This window comes from Pleurodeles waltl, chromosome 1_1, assembly GCF_031143425.1.
Source record: "Pleurodeles waltl isolate 20211129_DDA chromosome 1_1, aPleWal1.hap1.20221129, whole genome shotgun sequence".
Taxonomy (NCBI): Eukaryota; Metazoa; Chordata; class Amphibia; order Caudata; family Salamandridae; genus Pleurodeles; species Pleurodeles waltl.
In genome coordinates, this window is record NC_090436.1 from 615,145,665 (window position 1) to 615,167,725 (window position 22,061).

Here is a 22,061-nt window from a genome sequence, read left to right on the forward strand (position 1 = left end):
GGTATAGTGCACCCTGCCTTAGGGCTGTAAGGCCTGCTAGAGGGGTGACTTACCTATGCCACAAGCAGTATTTTGTGTGCATGGCATCCTGAGGGGGATGCCATGTCGACTTTGCCTTTTTCTCCCCACCAACACACACAATCTGTAATGGCAGTGTGCATGTGTTGGGTAAGGGGTCCCTTAGGGTTGCACAACATATGTTGCAGCCCTTGGGGACCTTCCCTGGTCACAGGGCCCTTGGTACCTCTGGTACCTTTTACAAGGGACTTATCTGTGTGCCAGGGGTGTGCCAATTGTGGAAACAATGGTACATTTTAGGGGAAAGAACACTGGTGCTGGGGCCTGGTTAGCAGGGTCCCAGCACACTTCTCAGTCAAGTCAGCATCAGGCAAAAAGTGGGGGGTAACTGCAACAGGGAGCCATTTCCTTACAGACACCTTTTGTCCTCTTCTCCACGGGCCAGGGGCAATGGGCGCAGAGGAGTCCTGAGGTGTCAAGTTTTCTCCACTGGGAGCACTTGCGGTTGAGGGGGGCCTGTGGGCAGAGGCTGCAGACAGCATTGGTGAGTCCAAAGTGGAAAAGTGTAGGAAGCTGGCCTGGTGTCTGTTGGGTACCTAAGGTACTTACTCCCTATACCAGGTCCAGGTATCCCCTATGAGTGTAGTGTAAGTACTGTCTAGAAGCCAGGCTTTAGAGGTAGCTGTGGATGAGCAGCCAAGGCTTATCTAGGAAACATTCAAAGCTCATGCAATACCACTGTAGACACACAGCACTCACTCACATGAAAGAAAACACTCAGTGTTACAAACATAAAGGTAGTTTATATTAGTGACACAATACCAAAAAGTATTACAGATGCAACCCTCCAATAGTAGGTAAGTAACACACTAAATATATACACTAGTTATCAGCAATAGGCGTAGAAAGTGATATAAAACAGTGCAAATGTAATTAGACAATAGTGACCTGGGGGAGGGGAGTGGGGCCTAAACCATATACTAAAAAACTGGAATGCGAACACAGGACCCCCACCTATGTAAGTGGAATGTGTAGAGGAGAGCTGGGAGGTCCCTGACAACCTTCGATTCAAGATGGCACACCCCAGTGACCCCAGTGACCCTCTGGAGAAGCTCCCGGCACCACTCCTGGGGTGATGGACAGGGGAGTGGTCACTCCCCTTTCCATCGTTCAGTTTTGTGCCAGAGCAGGGACTGGAGGTCCCTGAACCGGTGTAGACTGGTTAATGCACAAAGGGCACCAAATGTGCCCTTCAGAGCATACCAGTGGCTTGTGGAGGCTACCCCTCCCAAGCCATGTAACACCTATTTCCAAAGGGAGAGGGTGTTACCCCCTCTCTCCAAAAGGAAATCCTTTTTTCTACCTTCCTGGGCTTGAGCTGTTCAAGCATCAGGAGGACAGAAACCTGTCTGAAGAGTGGCAGCAGCTTGGGCTGCTCGGAAAACCCCAGAAGGCTGGTAGGAGCTATGCTGGGGGTCCTCTAAGGAGCCACCAGAGTGCATGGAAGCATGCATCTAATGCTGGCAACAGTATTGGGGCATGATTTCGACATGTTTGATACCAAACACGCCTAGGTTTGGCGTTACCATTATGTAGCTGGACATAGGTATTGACCTAAGTCCAGTACACGTATAAAATGGCATCCCCGCACTCATGAAGTGCAGGAAAATCGAACTGAAGTTTATGGGGGCAGCTCTGCTAGGGCAGGGGTGCCCTCCACACAGGTACTTGCTCCCTGCCCTCTGGGCTAGGAGAGGCTGCCATAGGGGTGACTTACAGTGACCTGGTGCAGTGACCTGTAGTGAAAAGGGTCCATGCACCCTTTAACGCAGACGGCAATGGCAAGCCTGCAGAACACTTTGCATGGGCTCGCTATGGGTTGCATAATACATGCTGCAGCCCATGGGGATCCCCTGGTACCCCAGTGCCCTGGGTACCATATACTAGAGACTTACATGGGGCCAACAGTATGCCAAATGTGGGGTGAAAATGGTACAAGTTACCAAGTTATAAGGGAGAGAGTATAATCACTGGGGTCCTGGTTAGCAGGATCCCTATGAACACAGTCAAACACACTGACAGCAGGTAGAAAAATGGGGTAACCATGCCAGGAAAGAGGGTACTTTCCTATTGTAAGTCCAAGGTGGGCTTTTTCTTTGGAAGGCTAGGGGAACACGTTGACCCCGTTGGTCCCCTTCAGCTCAGGCTTTGTGGCACAGGTGCAGTGGTGCTTTCAGGTGTTGGGTTATGGTGGTCCGGAATCCTCGCAGTTTGTCATGGGGTGTCAAGAGTAAATGGTCTGGGAGTCTGTCATACACGAACTCCACAGCACCATAATGGCTGCACTGAAAACTGTGAAGTTTGGAATCAAACTTCTCAGCACAATAAATGCACACTGATGCCATTGTACATTTTATTGTAACATACACCCTAGAGGGCACCTTAGAGGTGCCCCCTGAAACCTTAACCGACTATCCGTGTAGGCTGACTAGTTTTAGCAGCCTGCCACACACCAGACATGTTGCTGGCCACATGGGGAGAGTGCCTTTGTCACTCTGTGGCTAGTCCCCCTGCAGGAACTGTAACACCTGGCGGTGAGCCTCAAAGTCTCCCCCCTTTGTTACAGCACCCCAGGGCACTCCAGCTAGTGGAGTTGCCCGCCCCCTCCGGCCATGGCCCCACTTTTGGCGGCAAGGCCGGAGGAGATAATGAGAAAAACAAGGAGGAGTCACTGGCCAGTCAGGACAGCCCCTAAGGTGTCCTGAGCTGAGGTGACTCTAACTTTTAGAAATCTTTCCCCAATAGGATTAGGGATGTGCCCCCCTCCCCTCAGGGAGGAGGCACAAAGAGGGTGTAGCCACCCTCAGGGTTAGTAGCCATTGGCCACTAACCCCCCCAGACCTAAACACACCCCTAAATTCAGTATTTAGGGGCTCCCCAGAACCTAGGAAACTAGATTCCTGCAACCCAAGAAGAAGAGGACTGCTGAACTGAAAAACCTGCAGAGAAGACGGAGACACCAACTGCTTGGGCCCAGCTCTACCGGCCTGTCTCCCCACTTCTAAAGACACTGCTCCAGCGACGCATTCCCAGGGTCCAGCAACCTCTGAAGCCTCAGAGGACTACCCTGCATATAGAAGGACCAAGAACTCCAGAGGACAGCGGCTCTGTTCACCAAAGACTGCAACTTTGCAACAAAGAAGCAACTTTGAAACAACACACGTTTCCCGCCGGAAGCGTGAGACTTTGCACTCTGTACCCGACGCCCCCGGCTCGACTTGTGGAGAACAAACACCACAGGGAGGACTCCCCAGCGACTACGAGACCGTGAGTAGCCAGAGTTGACCCCCCCCTGAGACCGCACAGCGACGCCTGCAGAGGGAATCCCGAGGCTCCCCATGACCGCGACTGCCTGCTTCATTGACCCGACGCCTGGTAAAGACTCTGCACCCGCAGCTCCCAGGACCTAAAGGATCCGACCTCCAGTGCAGGAGCGACCCCCAGGTGGCCCTCACCCTTGCCCAGGTGGTGGCTACAACGAGGAGCCCCCCTTGCCTGCCTGCATCGCTGAAGAGACACCATGGTCTCCCATTGAGTTCTATTGCGAACCCAATGCCTGTTTGCACACTGCACCAGGCCGCCCCGTGCTGCTGAGGGTGTACTTTTTGTGCTGACTTGTGTCCCCTCCCGGTGCCCTACAAAACCCCCCTGGTCTGCCCTCTGAAGACGCGGGTACTTACCTGCTGGCAGACTGGAACCAGGCACCCCCTTCTCCATTGAAGCCTATGTGTTTTGGGCACCACTTTGACCTCTGCACCTGACCGGCCCTGAGCTGCTGGTGTGGTAACTTTGGGGTTGCTCTGAACCCCCAACGGTGGGCTACCTTGGACCCAAACTTGAACCCCGTAGGTGGTTTACTTACCTGCAAAAACTAACAAACACTTACCTCCCCCAGGAGCTGTTGAAAATTGCACTGTCTAGTTTTAAAATAGCTATATGTCATTTATGTGAAAACTGTATATGCTATTTTGCTAATTCAAAGTTCCTAAAGTTCCTACATGAAATACCTTTCATTTGAAGTATTACTTGTAAATCTTGAACCTGTGGTTCTTAAAATAAACTAAGAAAATATATTTTTCTATACAAAAACCTATTGGCCTGGAATTGTCTGAGTGTGTTCCTCATTTATTGCATGTGTGTGTACAACAAATGCTTAACACTACCCTCTGATAAGCCTACTGCTCGACCACACTACCACAAAATAGAGCATTAGAATTATCTCTTTTTGCCACTATCTTACCTCTAAGGGGAACCCTTGGACTCTGTGCATACTATTCCTTACTTTGAAATAGTGCATACAGAGCCAACTTCTTACATTGGTGGATCAGCGGTGGGGTACAAGACTTTGCATTTGCTGGACTACTCAGCCAATACCTGATCACACAACTAAATTCCAAAAATTTTCATTAGAAACTGATTTTTGAAATTTGAGCTATTTTTCTAAGTTTTTAAAAGTCCTGCTAGGGCCTTGTGTTAGTCCCTGATAGCATTTCCTTTAGAGTTTAAAAGTTTTGTCAAAGTTTGAATTAAGTTCTAGAGATAGTTTTAGATTCTTAAAAAGTATTCCAACTTTTAGAAACTTAATGTCTAATGCAGAAGAGAATGTGATGGAACTCGACGTCACCCCTTACCTGAATCTTAGGATGTCAGAATTAAGGTCTCTCTGCAAAATCAAAAAGATTAAGACTGGTTCAAACCCTACCAAAATACAGCTCCAGGAGGTTTTGGCAGAGTTTGCCAAGAACAACCCCTCTGAGGATGACCTCCCAGAGGAAGAAGCTAGTGAATTGGAGGAAATCCCACCTCCAATCCTAGTTAGGGAGGCCAGGGCTCCTCAAACCCTGACTCCAAATGTGATAGTCAGAGATGCTGCTTCTCTCACAGGAGAGTCCAGCACCTCTGGGATCACTGAGGACAGCCTCAGTGAAGATGACCTACTGTTAGCCAGGATGGTCAAAAGATTGGCTTTAGAGAGAGACAGCTCCTAGCCATAGAAAGGGAAAGACAATAGATGGGCTTAGGTCCCATCAATGGTGGCTGCAACATAAATAGGGTCAGAGATTCTCCTAACATGTTGAAAATCCCTAAAGGGATTGTAACTAAATATGAAGATGGTGATGACATCACCAAATGGTTCACGGCTTTTGAGAGGGCTTGTGCAACCAGAAAAGTAAACAGATCTCACTGGGGTGCTCTCCTTTGGGAAATGTTCACTGGAAAGTGTAGGGATAGACTCCTCACACTCTCTGGAAAAGATGCAGAATCTTATGACCTCATGAAGGGAACCCTGATTGAGGGCTTTGGATTCTCCACTGAGGAGTATAGAAATAGGTTCAGGGGGGCACAAAAATCCTCGAGCCAGACCTGGGTTGATTTTGTTGACTACTCAGTAAAAACACTGGATGGTTGGATTCAAGGCAGTGGTGTAAATGATTATGATGGGCTGTACAATTTATTTGTGAAAGAACACCTATTAAGTAATTGTTCAAATGATAAACTGCATCAGCATCTGGTAGACCTAGGACCAATTTCTCCCCAAGAATTGGGAAAGAAGGCGGACCAATGGGTCAAGACTAGGGTGACCAAGACTTCCACAGGGGGTGACCAAAAGAAAGGGGTCACAAAGACTCCCCAGGGGAAGAGTGTTGAGACATCCAAAGGGAAAAATAGAGAAGAGTCTTCTATAGGGCCCCAAAAACCTGCTCAGGAGGGAGGGCCCAGAGCCCCTTCGCAATCCAATTTTGGGTACAAGGGTAAAAACTTTGATCCCAAAAAGGCCTGGTGTCGTAGCTGTAATCAGCCAGGACACCAAACTGGAGACAAGGCCTATCCCAAGAAAGGTTCCACTTCTAACTCTACTCCAGCTAACACTGGAATGGCCAGTCTCCAAGTGGGATCAACAGTGTGCCCAGAGCAAATCAGGGTTCACACTGAAGCTACATTAGTCTCTGAGGGTGGGGTGGATTTAGCCACACTGCCTGCCTGGCCCCCTAATATGCAAAAATACAGGCATCAACTCTTAATTAATTGGACAAGTGTAGAAGGCCTGAGGGATACAGGTGACAGTGTCACCATGGTGACAGAGAAACTGGTTTCCCCTGGTCAATACCTGGCTGGACAAACCTATCCAGTCACCAACGCTGACAATCAGACTAAAGTACATCCCATGGCTATGGTAACTTTAGAGTGGGGAGGGGTCAATGGCCTGAACAGGTGGTGGTCTCCTCAAATATCCCTGTAGACTGTTTGCTTGGAAATGACCTGGAGTCCTCAGCATGGGCTGAGGTAGAACTCAAAACCCATGCAGTCATGCTGGGTATCCCTGAACTGGTGTGTGTCAAGACAAGGGCACAGTGCAAGGCTCAGGGTGAAAAAGTGGTGTTGGAGCCTGGAAAAAGGGCCCAACCCACCAAGAGAAAAGGAAAGAAGACTAGGGAACCAGCTTCCACACAACAAGAAAAAGAGAACCTCTCTTGCCAGGAAGAAGTTCTGCCCTCTGAGGGAACTGAGCCCCTGGAGTTAGAACCTTATCAGGTTAAGCTCCTAGGCCCAGGGGGACCCTCAAGGGAACAGTTGTGTAAGAGGCAAGAAACCTGTCCCTCTCTTGAAGGCCTTAGGCAGCAAGCTGCTGAAGAGTCCAATGGAAAAATAACAGGAACACATAGAGTCTATTGGGAAGATGGACTCCTTTGCACTGAGGCAAGAGATCCCAAACCTGATGCCACTAGGAGAGTGGTAGTGCCTCAGGAGTTTAGGGAGTTCATTCTAACCTTAGCTCATGATATTCCTCTTGCTGGGCATTTGGGACAGACCAAGACGTGGGAGAGACTAGTCAACCACTTCTATTGGCCCAACATGTCCCAGAAGGTCAAGGAGTTTTGTGTCTCCTGTGCCACCTGTCAAGCCAGTGGTAAGATAGGTGGACACCCAAAGGCCCCCCTCATTCCACTTCCAGTGGTGATGGGTCCCCTTTGAAAGAGTGGGTGTGGACATAGAGCGTCCACTTGAACCTCCCACAGCCTCAGGGAACCAATACATACTAGTAGTAGTGGATCATGCTACTAGATACCCTGAAGCAATTCCCCTTAGGTCGACTACTGCCCCTGCAGTAGCCAAGGCACGCATTGGTATTTTTACCAGCGTGGGATTTCCTAAGGAGGTGGTGTCTGACAGAGGTACCAACTTTGTCAGCATACCTGAAACACATGAGGAATGAGTGTGGGGTGACTTACAAATTCACCACACCATACCATCCACAAACCAATGGTCTTGTTGAAAGATTTAACAAGACATTGAAAGGCGTGATCATGGGGCTCCCTGAAAAACTCAAAAGGAGATGGGATGTCCTCTTGCCATGTCTGCTTTTCGCCTACAGAGAGGTGCCTCAGGAGGGAGTAGGGTTTTCCCACTTTGAACTTCTGTTTGGCCTTCCTGTAAGGGGACCACTAGCTCTTGTAAAAGAAGGCTGGGAGAGACCTCTTCATGAGCCTAAACAAGATATAGTGGACTATGTACTAGGCCTACGTTCAAGGATGGCAGAGTATATGGAAAAGGCAAGTAAAAACCTTGAGGCCAGCCAACAACTCCAGAAGTTTTGGTATGACCAAAAGGCTGCTATGGTTGAGTTTCAGCCAGGGTAGAAAGTCTGGGTTCTGGAGCCTGTGGCTCCCAGGGCACTTCAGGACAGATGGAGTGGCCCTTACCCAGTGCTAGAGAAGAAGAGTCAGGTCACCTACCTGGTAGACCTAGGCACTACCAGGACCCCCAAAAGGGTGATCCATGTGAACCGCCTCAAGCTCTTCCATGACAGGGCAGATGTGAATCTGTTGATGGTAACAGATGAGGACCAGGAAGCTGAGAATGAGCCTCTCCCTGATCTCCTCTCCACAGACCCTAAAGATGGTTCAGTTGATGGAGTGATCTATTCAGACACCCTCTCTGGCCAACAGCAATCTGACTGTAGGAAAGTCCTGCAGCAGTTTGCTGAGCTCTTTTCCCTAACCCCTGGTCAGACACACCTGTGTACCCATGATGTGGACACAGGAGACGGTCAGACTGTCTGAAAATTTTGTTTTTGACAGGCATGCTAAGTTAAGGAAAGCATCAAAGTGGAAGTCTACAAGATGCTGGAATTGGGAGTCATTGAGCACTCTGACAGCCCCTGGGCTAGCCCAGTGGTCTTAGTCCCCAAACCTCACACCAAAGATGGAAAGAGAGAGATGAGGTTTTGTGTGGACTACAGAGGACTTAATTCTGTCACCAAGACAGATGCCCATCCCATTCCAAGGGCAGATGAATTGATAGACAAACTAGGTGCTGCCAGATACTTAAGTACATTTGACTTGACAGCAGGGTACTGGCAAATCAAAATGGCACCAGGAGCAAAAGAAAAGACCGCATTCTCCATACCTGATGGGCATTATCAGTTTACTGTTATGCCCTTTGGTTTAAAGAATGCCCCTGCCACCTTCCAAAGGTTGGTGAATCAAGTCCTTGCTGGCTTGGAGTCCTTTAGTGCAGCTTATCTTGACGATATTGCTGTCTTTAGCTCCAGCTGGCAGGATCACCTGGTCCACCTGAAGAAGGTTTTGAAGGCTCTGCAAGCAGCAGGCCTCTCTATCAAGGCATCCAAATGTCAGATAGGGCAGGGAACTGTGGTTTACTTGGGACACCTTGTAGGTGGAGGCCAAGTTCAGCCACTCCCGCCTAAGATCCAGACTATTCTGGACTGGGCAGCTCCAAAAACCCAGACTCAAGTCAGGGCATTCCTTGGCTTGACTGGGTACTACAGGAGGTTTGTGAAGGGATATGGATCAATAGTGACACCCCTCACAGAACTTACCTCCAAGAAAATGCCCAAGAAGGTAAACTGGACTGTAGAATGCCAACAGGCCTTTGACACCCTGAAGCAAGCCATGTGCACAGCACCAGTTCTCAAAGCTCCAGATTACTCCAAGCAGTTCATTGTGCAGACTGATACCTCTGAACATGGGATAGGGGCAGTTTTGTCCCAAACAAATGATGATGGCCTTGACCAGCCTGTTGCTTTCATTAGCAGGAGGTTACTCCCCAGGGAGCAGCGCTGGAGTGCCATTGAGAGGGAGGCCTTTGCTGTGGTTTGGTCCCTGAAAAAGCTGAGACCATACCTCTTTGGTACTCACTTTGTAGTTCAAACTGACCACAGACCTCTCAGATGGCTGATGCAAATGAAAGGTGAAAATCCAAAACTGTTGAGGTGGTCCATCTCCCTACAGGGAATGGACTTTATAGTGGAACACAGACCTGGGACTGCCCATGCCAATGCAGATGGCCTTTCCAGGTTCTTCCACTTAGAAAATGAAGACTCTCTTGGGAAAGGTTAGTCTCATCCTCTTTCGTTTGGGGGGGGGGGTAATGTAAGGAAATGCCTCCTTGGCATGGTTACCCCCTGACTTTTTGCCTTTGCTGATGCTAAGTTATGATTTGAAAGTGTGCTGAGGCTGCTAACCAGGCCCCAGCACCAGTGTTCTTTCCCTAACCTGTACCTTTGTTTCCACAATTGGCACACCCTGGCATCCAGGTAAGTCCCTTGTAACTGGTACCTCTGGTACCAAGGGCCCTGATGCAAGGGAAGGTCTCTAAGGGCTGCAGCATGTCTTATGCCATCCTGAGGACCCCTCACTCAGCACAGACACACTGCTTGCCAGCTTGTGTGTGCTAGTTGGGATAAAACGACTAAGTCGACATGGCACTCCCCTCAGGGTGCCATGCCAACCTCACACTGCCTATAGGTATAGATAAGTCACCTCTTTAGCAGGCCTTACAGCCCTAAGGCAGGGTGCACTATACCATAGGTGAGGGCATAAGTGCATGAGCACTATGCCCCTACAGTGTCTAAGCAAAACCTTAGACATTGTAAGTGCAGGGGAGCCATAAGAGTATATGGTCTGGGAGTCTGTCATACACGAACTCCACAGCACCATAATGGCTACACTGAAAACTGTGAAGTTTGGTATCAAACTTCTCAGCACAATAAATGCACACTGATGCCAGTGTACATTTTATTGTTACATACACCCCAGAGGGCACCTTAGAGGTGCCCCCCGAAACCTTAACCGACTATCCGTGTAGGCTGACTAGTTTTAGCAGCCTGCCACACACCAGACATGTTGCTGGCCACATGGGGAGAGTGCCTTTATCACTCTGTGGCTAGTAACAAAGCCTGTACCGGGTGGAGGTGCTTCTCACCTCCCCCTGCAGGAACTGTAACACCTGGCGGTGAGCCTCAAAGGCTCACCCCCTTTGTTACAGCACCCCAGGGCACTCCAGCTAGTGGAGTTGCCCGCCCCCTCCGGCTACGGCCCCAGTTTTGGCGGCAAGGCCGGAGGAGATAATGAGAAAAACAAGGAGTCGTCACTGGCCAGTCAGGACAGCCCCTAAGGTGCCTGAGCTGAGGTGACTCTAACTTTTAGAAATCCTCCATCTTGCAGATGGAGGATTCCCCCCAATAGGATTAGGGATGTGCCCCCCTCCCCTCAGGGAGGAGGCACAAAGAGGGTGTATCCACCCTCAGGGCTAGTAGCCATTGGCTACTAACCCCACAGACCTAAATACACCCCTAAATTCAGTATTTAGGGGCCCCCCAGAACCTATGAAACTAGATTCCTGCAACCTAAGAAGAAGGGGACTGCTGAACTGAAAAACCTGCAGAGAAGACGGAGACACCAACTGCTTTGGCCCCAGCTCTACCGGTCTGTCTCCCCACTTCTAAAGACACTGCTCCAGCGACGCGTTCCCAGGGTTCAGCAACCTCTGAAGCCTCAGAGGACTACCCTGCATCTAGAAGGACCAAGAACTCCCGAGGACAGCGGCTCTGTTCACCAAAGACTGCAACTTTGCAACAAAGAAGCAACTTTGAAACAACACACGTTTCCTGCCGGAAGCGTGAGACTTTGCACTCTGCACCCGACGCCCCCGGCTCGACTTGTGGAGAACAAACACCACAGGGAGGACTCCCCGGCGACTACGAGACTGTGAGTAGCCAGAGTTGACCCCCCCTGAGCCCCCACGGCGACGCCTGCAGAGGGAATCCCGAGGCTCCTCCTGACCGCGACTGCCTGATTCAAAGACCCGACGCGTGGTAAAGACTCTGCACCCGCAGCCCCTAGGACCTGAAGGATCCGATCTCCAGTGCAGGAGCGATCCCCAGGTGGCCCTCTCCCTTGCCCAGGTGGTGGCTACCCCGAGGAGCCCCCTCCCCCCCCCCCCCCCCCTTGCCTGCCTGCATCGCTGAAGAGACCCCTTGGTCTCCCATTGAGTTCTATTGCGAACCCGACGCCTGTTTGCACACTGCACCCGGCTGCCCCTGTGCTGCTGAGGGTGTACTTTTTGTGCTGACTTGTGTCCCCCCCGGTGCCCTACAAAACCCCCCTGGTCTGCCCTCCGAAGACGCGGGTACTTACCTGCTGGCAGACTGGAACCGGGGCACCCCCTTCTCCATTGAAGCTTATGTGTTTTGGGCACCACTTTGACCTCTGCACCTGACCGGCCCAGAGCTGCTGGTGTGGTAACTTTGGGGTTGCTCTGAACCCCCAACGGTGGGCTACCTTGGACCCAAACTTGAACCCCGTAGGTGTTTTACTTACCTGCAAAAACTAACAAACACTTACCTCCCCCAGGAACAGTTGAAAATTGCACTGTCTAGTTTTAAAATAGCTATATGTCATTTATGTGAAAACTGTATATGCTATTTTGCTAATTCGAAGTTCCTAAAGTTCCTACATGAAATACCGTTCATTTGAAGTATTACTTGTAAATCTTGAACCTGTGGTTCCTAAAATAAACTAAGAAAATATATTTTTCTATACAAAAACCTATTGGCCTGGAATTGTCTCTGAGTGTGTGTTCCTCATTTATTGCCTGTGTGTGTACAACAAATGCTTAACACTACCCTCTGATAAGCCTACTGCTAGACCACACTTCCACAAAATAGAGCATTAGAATTATCTCTTTTTGCCACTATCTTACCTCTAAGGGGAACCCTTGGACTCTGTGCATACTATTCCTTACTTTGAAATACTGCATACAGAGCCAACTTCCTACAGAGATATATTGTGCAAAGAGTCCAGGGGCTCCCTTACCAGAACAACTTGGGATTGCTATAGCAAGCCCTTGCCCACTGGTAAGGGAACCCCTGGACTCTGTGCACAATATATCTCATATTGATATATCATATAAAGAACCAACTTCCTACACAGTTGTAGCCCCAGTCTAGCCTATGATGATCGCAGTAGATGTAATCCCTGTCTGGGCCTGTAATGATCACAGCAGTTGTAGCCCGTCTGGGCCTATGATGATAATGGCAATTTTAGCGTTTCCTGCCAGGAACCAAGATGAGAGACCATAATGACCCTCTGTCACATGGGTCACTTTCATCCCTCTCTCAGGCAAGCGGCTCCCTCTGGATGTCCCTCAGGCACAGGGTGAATGCAGGGCCTCTCTAATGAGCAGTCTGTCCTCCTGCAGGGCCAGGAAGACCATTCCCGCTCTCTGTAGGCAGGCTTCTACTTGCTTCTGGCAGGTCCATAGCTCCTCCAGCAGAAAGTGCAGTCTCCAGGTCATCTTCTTGTACAGCAGTCCTTTCAATACTATGTGAAGCACTCCATTCCCTGGTCATAAAGGACTTGGAACTGAAATAAAGTGTGGTGGCATGGGTCCCCTTTTTTATACAACACTTTGTCATGGATTGTGTAGGGGCGGTCTAAAACTGCTGAACCAATGATGGTTCATTCAAGTGTCCTCATCAGACTGCTTTTCATACATAGCCTTTTTGTAGTGTGATGTTTCTCAGAGAAGGTAGCACCTATTCTGAAAATAGAAATAAACAGTAACACTGTTCCACGTTAGTCAGTATAAGAAAGTGCCCCTTTTTTTTACATGGTCACCCCCATTTTTTGCCTGGTAATTGATGCATTGTTGACTGAAAGTGCACTGGGTTCCTGCTAACCAGGTCTCAAGTGCCAGATCTCTTTCCCTAAAAACTGTGCAATTGTTGCCCAATTGGCAAAACCTTTGCCCCCCTGTAAGTCTCTAGTAAATGATACCCAGGGCATGTTGACTAATTAAGGTCCCCAAGTGCTGCAGCATGTATTGTGCTACCCTCAGGGACCCTTCACCTAGCATATGCAGACTGTCATTGAGGGCTGCAGGGTACTATTACATGAATTATTACAGTGATTTAACTTGAGCACTAAAATCCTAAGTAATATTATGTTGAGAGGCTCAGTGGAAGTTAAGACCTTGGCATGTTGGAGTGTTGTCATTTACCCTTGGGCTGACTTGATTTATCTTTGGCATGTTTCCTTTTCAGCGGCTTGCATGGTTTGACCTGCTCATGCCAGGTAGAGTGGAAATAACCCCCCAATCAAGTTCCCTTGGTTGGTGGTATTCCTGAAGGGCTTCTTCCTAATTTGTGCAGCATAAATGTAGGATGATAGATTTGATACAGTGGCACATCTTTATTATTTATTACGAACATTATCTGGTGTTAGACCATTGTCTGTAATGACCCAACCACTTCCGCTAAACTCTGGAATCAGAATCTGAATACTGGCCCCATAAACATGGAGAGTAGTTGATACGTGCTGTGTTTCTGAACTGTGATTGTTTTATTGTCCTCAGATAGATTCATATGCCTAAATCTACTCAGAGACTACCTTGTGATTAACTTGGGGTTTTCTTCTATTTCATTCTTTCCATTTTTATTCTTTCCTTAGATGTGATAACTACTGATGATGTAGACGAAGCACCTGATGAAATGATTGAATATGATTCTCCTGAGCAGCTGGAAGAACAACTAGTGACGTTGTCTTCATTGCCAGAGTCAAGGTGGAAGAATCTCCTGGATCTTGATATGATTAAGGTAACCGTTATTAGACTAGCTTTTTCATCTGAACTTCCTGTGTTTTAAATGTGCACATATTTTGTCTTGGTATTTCTGTCCTTATTCAAACATGCTTTCTTATCAGTTGTATTTTTTATTTTATTAAATTATTTATTTATTTTTTCAAGTCCATTAGTCAGATTCCCCATAGCACTCCATCAGACCACAGTCTTTACAAAGCACAATTTGGTTGTGAGAATTACATTCTAAACAAGGCAGATATCAACCGTGTGGGTACAGTAAAGACCCCATTCGATTAGATGGAGAATCTTCTTCAAGGGAAGAACAGATGAAGTATAAGTGTCCAAGGGTGGTTCTACTCTTTTAGGTTGGAGTCACCAAAAAGAGCAAGTCATTAAGCTGGATCCCAATAAAAAAGAAACAGTCCTATTAGTTTAAAGACCTAGCTATAGAGATCAGGTGTGCGAGGAAATTCCACAGGTGCCCTCATAAGAATTAGGCCTGCTTATTCATTTCCAGCTGTAGGAAGCTGGCTATCTATGCAGTGACTCGGTGTAGGGAGGGAACTTAGCAGATAGTCCAGGACAACCCTTATTGGTTTACAGGGGTAAAAGTGACAATCCCAAAAGCTTACTTTTGTAGTAGTTTGGGCGAGCGGTTAGGCTTATCAGAGGGTAGTGCTAAGCATTTGTTGAACATGCAGAGTCAATAAATGAGAGACACGCTCAAGAAGCAACTCGAAACCAGTTGTTTAGAAAAATAGTTACCTTTTTGTATTATTTATAAGCACCAGAACATTTGCAGAAAAATAAATACTATTGCAGTTCTCAGAATGATGGGCAATTAAGTAACACTTATCCAGTATTGGATCTTTCATAGATTCACAAACTAGAATCATTCCCTGTTGTTGAAGTGGGAGTTCCACTGTATCATAGTAAAGCAGTATGTAAAAAACTATAAGAGCCATAATGGCAGTAGGCCATCAGCTTAATAGCTTATTTATGTTGTTTTTTTTTTTTTTTCCCCAAAGGACCAAACTTGAACTATGACCAATCTAGCACCCTCTAGAACACTCCAGAGAGAGGCTGATTCCCTCAGATTTTCTACTGCACGTCATGTGAAGGAGAGTCTCTGCGAGTTCTGCTCAGTTTTTTCCTCTGATTTTCCCGTTTTTAGCATCTACAATGTCTGAATCTTTATAGAAAGGTCTGTTTTGCTTCTTCAAGTCCTGTGGGAAGAAAAGACTGCATGTGTACAACCCACACAGAGACTGTCTCTACTGCCTTTGCTCACAACATCAGGTAAAGCAGTGCAGAACTTTGCCGTACTTTCTCTTCCAAAATTTTAAGAGACAGAAGATTGCTTCCAAAAGTCCAACTCTTCAGATAATGACAGTGATTCAGCTGTAAGACCCTATAAAAGGTCAAAATCTTCTGACCAAGGGGTTTCTGAGGAGAGTAGGAAGGCCTTGAAGTCTCACCGCAAAGACCCTCAAAGAAAGGAGAAAATTGCACTTACGCTGCAAGGTTGGCCTTCTCCCAACTGTCTACTCCCTCTTGAAGAAAAAGGAGCACCTCTTCATCAGAACCGTTGAGGTCTAAATCTACTCTCACATCTCCGATAACGACGACAGCACTGTCGAAGTTAGGTTGATGACAACACTTACCCTCACCACGGTCTCATCGACGAAGGCATTGTTGTCAAGAACATGGTCTACGGCAGCTATCAGTTCTCCCATTTCATTCACTAAGGTATTTTCTTCTAAGTCATCATCAACGGTGGTTCTGACATCACCACCGCTGTCAAAGAAGATACCGTCAACAAGGTCAGCGTCAGCAAAGACGCTGTTGACAATATCACCGCTGATAAGCACCGTCATCTACTTTCCCATTGACGACACCACTGTCCGTGACAGGACCGTCATAGATAACATCTTCAATAGGAGAAATTTTGCCTGCAACATCCCACTTCACTTTTGCATTGTCTTCGACGTCGTTGACAGATGCAACTACTTCAATTTAAACGACAACGATTTCAAAGACTGCCTTGTGCCCTGAAGCGACTTCTCCCAGCAAAGTCTCAGCTTTGCTACCAAGCCATCTGCTGGATTGGGAGGAGTCAGGTGATAAAGGATCTTTTGGAGACTCACCTAGTCCCTCAGAACATAGCGTGAAGTACCAGGAGGACGAGGAAGATGAAGACTACAGCCAGCAATGCTGTGAGTCTTATTACACCCCTCCTAGCAATCATTATGAGCACTATGACTATTTTCAACCTAGACAAGATGATGTACAAATGCCCACCACGCTGGTTCAGAATTTGCAGGCCATGCTGCAAGATTACAGGAGGTTTCCAGAATCTACCACAGAATAACCGTCAACGCAACACCAGACTGTTTCTCTTGCCACACCAAGAAATATCTCTCCAACGCCCACGCCCAGGTTCACACCAGCGTCAATCATTGCAGTACCTCGTAGGGAGGATAACACTTCTACAGAAGAAGAGAAGAGGGTGAAATTCCTGGTTCACATAACTGCAGGACGAATGGGACGGTTACTTGGTCCCTACTCCATCTCCTCATCTTTCAGACTCTCCCTCTGAAGACGTTTGGGGTTTCCACAGCTAATATACCAGGCTGCAGCACGATTACATCTCCCAACCTCCATTACACAGTCAGACTGTTTTCTGCACGATTTTAAGGAGCAGGCTAGAAAGTCTGTGGGAGCCAGCCCCATCATAGATTACATCTGGAATGAGGAACTTAAAATCATGAAAAGTCCAGCTACGGTACCTCCAGTTCCATAGCGCCTAGATAAAATATACAAGGCCAAGGATGATTCCTCTGCTTGCCTCACCTGTCAGCCTAAGCCTGACTCTGTTGTCCCTCTGGCAGTCCAAAGACGTTCAAAACATCCCTCTGTTCCATCTCTACGCCACCAGATAAAGAAGCCAGGCATCTGGGCAATGTGGGGAAGAGATTCCCCTCTCATGTCTGTCATTACCATCAGCGCAGCCAACACTCTTGCAATCCTAGGGCGCTATGACTGCCAAATGTGGTCAGATATCAGAAGCCTACTCTATCTCATCCCCGAGGACAGGAAGTGTGAAGAAGTACGTTCACCCTCCTGTAGTAGCTTCTTCCCTTCAGAGATTGATTATTCCTTTGACATTGCTTCCAAAGGTTTCCAACAATTAGCCGGAGCAGCAGTTTTAAGGCACCAAGGATGGCTAAAAGCGACATCTTTTAGACCTGAGGTCCAATAAATAAATATTGGACATGGCCTGGGAAGCATATTAATGACGCCTTTTTGAGAATTAAAACTTGCACAGACACTGCTAGGTCTCTCGGCACTTTACAGTTCAAGAACTTGGTCTTTTGAGGTGCCAGAGGAAGAGGTTTTTCCTCTTACAGAAGTGGCTACCAATGACCCCCAACAGTTTCAAACCCAGTCTCAATATAGCCCCCCCTACTATGGGGCCTATCGCCAGCCACCCACTTGCCGGAAGCAAGCCCTCCCCCCCGCTTCTCCTCTTTCCCCAGGTCGTGAAACAGGCAGCAAGCAATGACCTGGACCAGGTACCAGTTACATCCACTCCTTCAACCTATGTGGGCACAAATATCTCAAACTACCTCTGCCAATGAAAGGGGATAACATCAGACAAATGGGTGTTTGATTTAGTAAACTAAGGCCATAACTCGGAGTTTGTGCAGGGACCACCAAACCAGCCTCCGAAAGAAATACATCCACCTCGTCTTCACTTACTTAGGAAAGAAGCCTTGATAATGCTGTCCAAAGCCGCAACAGAGAAGGTTCCTTTTCATCAAAGAGGATCACATTTTGTAGGTTTGTTTTGGTGCGAAAGAAGACTGGGGATTGGCGGCCCATACTGGACCTCAGGAAACTCAACAAATTTCTGCGAAAACAATCTTCCATGTGATTACTCTATCAGACATCCTTCATCTTTTAAACAGAGGAAATTACATAACATCATTGATTGGATTTGCAGGATGCTTACTTCCATATTCCCATTCATCTTAAGCATCGTAAATATCTGTTTCACTGTAGCCAGTACCCATTACCAATTCAGAGTCGTACCTTTTGGGCTAAAGTCAGCCCATTGAATTTTCACAAATTCTCACCCCAGTGGCAGCTACACTCCACAAACCAGGTCACCGCTACAAGCATATCAAGCTACCAGAGCATGCCTCTTATTGTTTTGCAGGCTGGGCCTCCCTGTTAACCTCCACCTTTCCCTCCCACTCAAAAAATAATGTTTCTGGGAGCCAGCCTCTATACAATCGAGAACAAAGCTTATTTATCAAAAGACAGACAGTGAAGGCTGTCCAATCTGGCCCTACAAATCTCCAGAACAAACTCTGTTTCTTTAAGACTATTCAAGCCGCTCATGTGGATGATATTCTCTGCAATAAACCTTGTTCCGTTAGCATGACTAAAGATGAGACCGTTACAAGAGGAGCTATAGATACAATGGATCCAGTCTCAAAGCTCCTTCCAAGACTTGATCAGCATTACCCCAAGGATGGTGGAGACACTGGCATGGTAGTTTCACATAAATCTCTCTCATGGCCTTAAGTTCCTGACTCCAGTTCCAGACTTCGTCATCACAACCGATGCTTCCTTGAAGGGCTGGGCGGCCATTTACAGGACCTGCCGTTCCAAGGGACACGGTCCAAACAACCGAAACTAATGCACATCAGTCGCCTAGAACTGAAAGCAATATTTCTCACGCTGCAAGCTTTTTTGCCACAAATAGCAGGCTCCTGCATGCTGGTCCATACAGACAACGCAGCCAGCATGTATTATGCTAACAAGCAGGGAGGAACCCAGTCTCCGTCTCTTTCCCAAGAAGCCCAAGGTCTTTGGCATATGCTCACAATTCATACCATATCTCTACAAGCCAAACATGTATTGGGGGCAAACAATAACTCAGTGTACATTCTAAGCAGAAGCGGGGATAACTAGACAGCTGGAATTGGACAAGATTTTCTCATGCTGGGGGAAGCCAGTGCTGGAACTCTTCTTGACAGACAAGTTCTCCACCAGCCAATCCCCACTCCCAGGGTCATGAGGGAATGCCCCTTCAATGCAATGGTCCAGAATTTATGCATACATCCCCCAGTCTCCCCCCCACCCTTCACATGACTTCCCAAAGTTCTCAGCAAAATGAAGACTGAACACTGTTGACTTGTCCTGACCGACCCCATGTGGCCCAGACAACACTGGTTTACAAAACTCATTCTCCTGTCTGTGACCAATTCCAGATGCCTTCCGAAGAAGCAGCAAACTCTTCTGACAATGAACCAGGGCCAAGTTTTTCACCCGAAGCCAGCCTCTCTCCACTTGCATGCATGGCTCATAAGTTCTATGAGTTTTGAAACTTGAACCTCACTCAAGAATGCAGCGATATTGCAGAGATATATTATCCAAAGCAAGGGCGGAGAGTACGAACAAAACTTACAGGGTAAAGTGGAAAATATTCTGTTCATTGTGCCAGCAGAATAACTTGCACCCGTTTGAAGCATCTCCCAAACAGATTATACCTTATCTACTTTCACTAGCCAAATCAGGCCTTGTTCATGCATCAATTAAGGTTCATCTTGCCACAATTTCAAGGTACAGACGTTCTACACAGACTGCATCTCTCTGCTCCAAAAGACTAGTTAAACAATTCCCTCCCTGAGAGGCTCCCCTTATTATTAAGGATGTTATTCCCAGTTTTGCTTGAAAATCTGAAGAAATCAGCCTCTCTTGGGATTGGGAGTGCTGTAGAGGGTGCTAGTACCAGATTGATCATAGTTCAAGTTTGGTCCTTTTTCTAAAAGACATAGTTAGGCTATTAAACTGATGGCCTACTGCCATTATAGCTTAAAATAGTTTTTTACATACTGCTTTATTGTGATACCATGGAATTCCCACATCAACAACAGGGAGTGACTCAAGCCTGTGCATCTATAAAAGATACCAATATTGCATAACTGCGGTTACAGACAGGTAACTCATTTTCTTTTTGTAGAAGAATGCATTTTACGTAGCACAAGGTACTAGGGCTGCATAGGAGTTCTTACACTCAATTCTTGATGGTCCCCTGAAGGTAGGGGGGTGCAAAGTTATTGACAAGACCAGCAGTTCAGTTTTTCCTGGCCAGGAGTGTCCAGATGCAGTGGTGTTGGTTGTGTCGGGTTCCTGTGCACCAAGCACTTGGCGATGAGGGGGTAGGGGGTTAATGGGGGAGAGCACCTGGAAAACGAATGCCAGGGGGTGCTTGGGGACAAGTCAGGGAGTTCCCAACAGGGGGACTCGATCCGTGGGCGTTCGGAGAGCAGAGGTAAACCTTTGAAAGTCGTGGACCTGGGCCAGTGCACTTGGATGCAGTGGATCCTTAGCGGTAGTGTTTCGGTATCAAGGAACACACAGTTCTTTCGGGGATCTGCAGATGGAGAAACAAGGCAACTGGATGAGTGTGGAGGCTGTCATCTGCGGAGATGCTGATTGTCTTCAAAGTGCTGGAGAACCTCTGAGGCTTTTGGAGTCCCCACAGCTGCAGGAGTCGTGATGGGACGGCAGCAGGTAAGCAGGCACGATTTTGTGCCAAAAGTTAACCATGCATCCACAGTTCTTGCTCTTCTGTGTCCTCCTCTTCTTGTTGTCGGGTGAATCTGGCTTTTGGTGTTAGGGAGCTGCCTAAATGCTGAATTTAGGGGAGTGTAGGGTAGTAGCCAATGGGCTACTTACCCTTGGCGTTGCCTACACCCTGTTGTGACCACCTCCTTTAGGGAATGGGCATATCCCTATCCTAGAAGGCCTAGTTCTGACCAAAACCAAGATGGTGAAACCCTTCCTCGAGTGTCCACCTCAGGTAGCCCACCTTAGGGGTATGATTAGCCCAGGGGTGGTACACTCCTACAGACTTGCTAATTTTCCCATCTGTTCTCGAGCCAAATTGGCCTCAGGACATGGGGTGGCAGCACCTAGTGTTGGGGCAGCCAGTGGGTGTGCATACCAAAGGCCTCAGGGTCTTTGAAGATCCCGACATTGTTATGCAGATCTGCTAGCCGTCGTGCTGGAGTGGGTGGTAACACACCTCTCTCGAACAGGCATTGTTTCAGACCTCTGAGTCCAGGCTCTCTCCTCTAGGGGGTCAGGAACCAGTCTTGTGGTAAAAGACTGGACCAAACTAGTCAGTCAGCATGCCAAGAGACTGGTAGGGTTCAGAGGGGAACCTCTAAAGTGCCCTTGGGTGCAAGTCTCCACATCCTCAGAAAGTGCCACAGCACCAACAGCTTCAAAGTTACTGTTTAGAGAGACAGCTGCACATGTCTGTCCCCTACTCGCCAAGACTTCAGCTGTCATTTACAGACAGTAAAGAAATGTCCAAAAGCCTTCCTACTAACCTGCAGCTTTACTGATAAAACTATAAAATGTATTACATTAATCTGTGAAAATTGGGTTTCAGAAAACATTTATCATTTGCACATCACCAAGTGAAGTGTTCAGACTTTTTTTCATCCTATTAAAATATTTTTTTTCTCATTCTAAAGTACAAAAAATGGTTTTTCACAGCTACTGAAATATATTTTGAAATGTTTGTAAAGTTGACTTAGTTATATAAATGGGTGTTAGGAAAAAGCTGGAACTTACAAAATCCTGGAACTCTGCAGTCACAAGGAAAAATATTTCCATTGCAAGAAGACAAACTGACATTTGACCTCTGTCTCTAAACACAGAGCACACCGAAGCGACGAATGTGGTGAGAGAAAAACAGAGGCAGGCACACCACTCTGTCACCTGCAAATGAAGCACCAGGAAAGTAATTTCTTGTTCGATGGCATCTGTCGCTGTAGATACACATGGTATGCATGAGCTCGCCATCTGGTGTTGGGTCGGAGTGTTACAAGTTGTTTTTCTTCGAAGAAGTGTTTTCGAGTCACGGGACCGAGTGACTCCACCTTCTGTGCTCATTGCGCATGGGCGTCGACTCCATCTTCGATTGTTTTCTTTCCGCCATCGGGTTCGGACGTGTTCCTGTCGCTCCGAGTTTCGGAACGGAAAGATAGCTGAAGACGGAAGATTTTCGACGG

The 22,061-nt window shown here is 47.6% G+C and overlaps 1 protein-coding gene across 1 annotated transcript in view; it reads left to right on the forward strand.

Annotated features, from left to right (window-relative positions):
• WDR36 (WD repeat domain 36) overlaps positions 1-22,061 on the forward strand; it is a 543,291-nt gene that overhangs the window by 426,488 nt on the left and 94,742 nt on the right. The window contains exon 19 of the mRNA XM_069226458.1: positions 13,833-13,978. Within this exon, the coding sequence (XP_069082559.1) occupies positions 13,833-13,978 (146 nt within the window). The remainder of the gene's footprint in view (positions 1-13,832; positions 13,979-22,061) is intronic.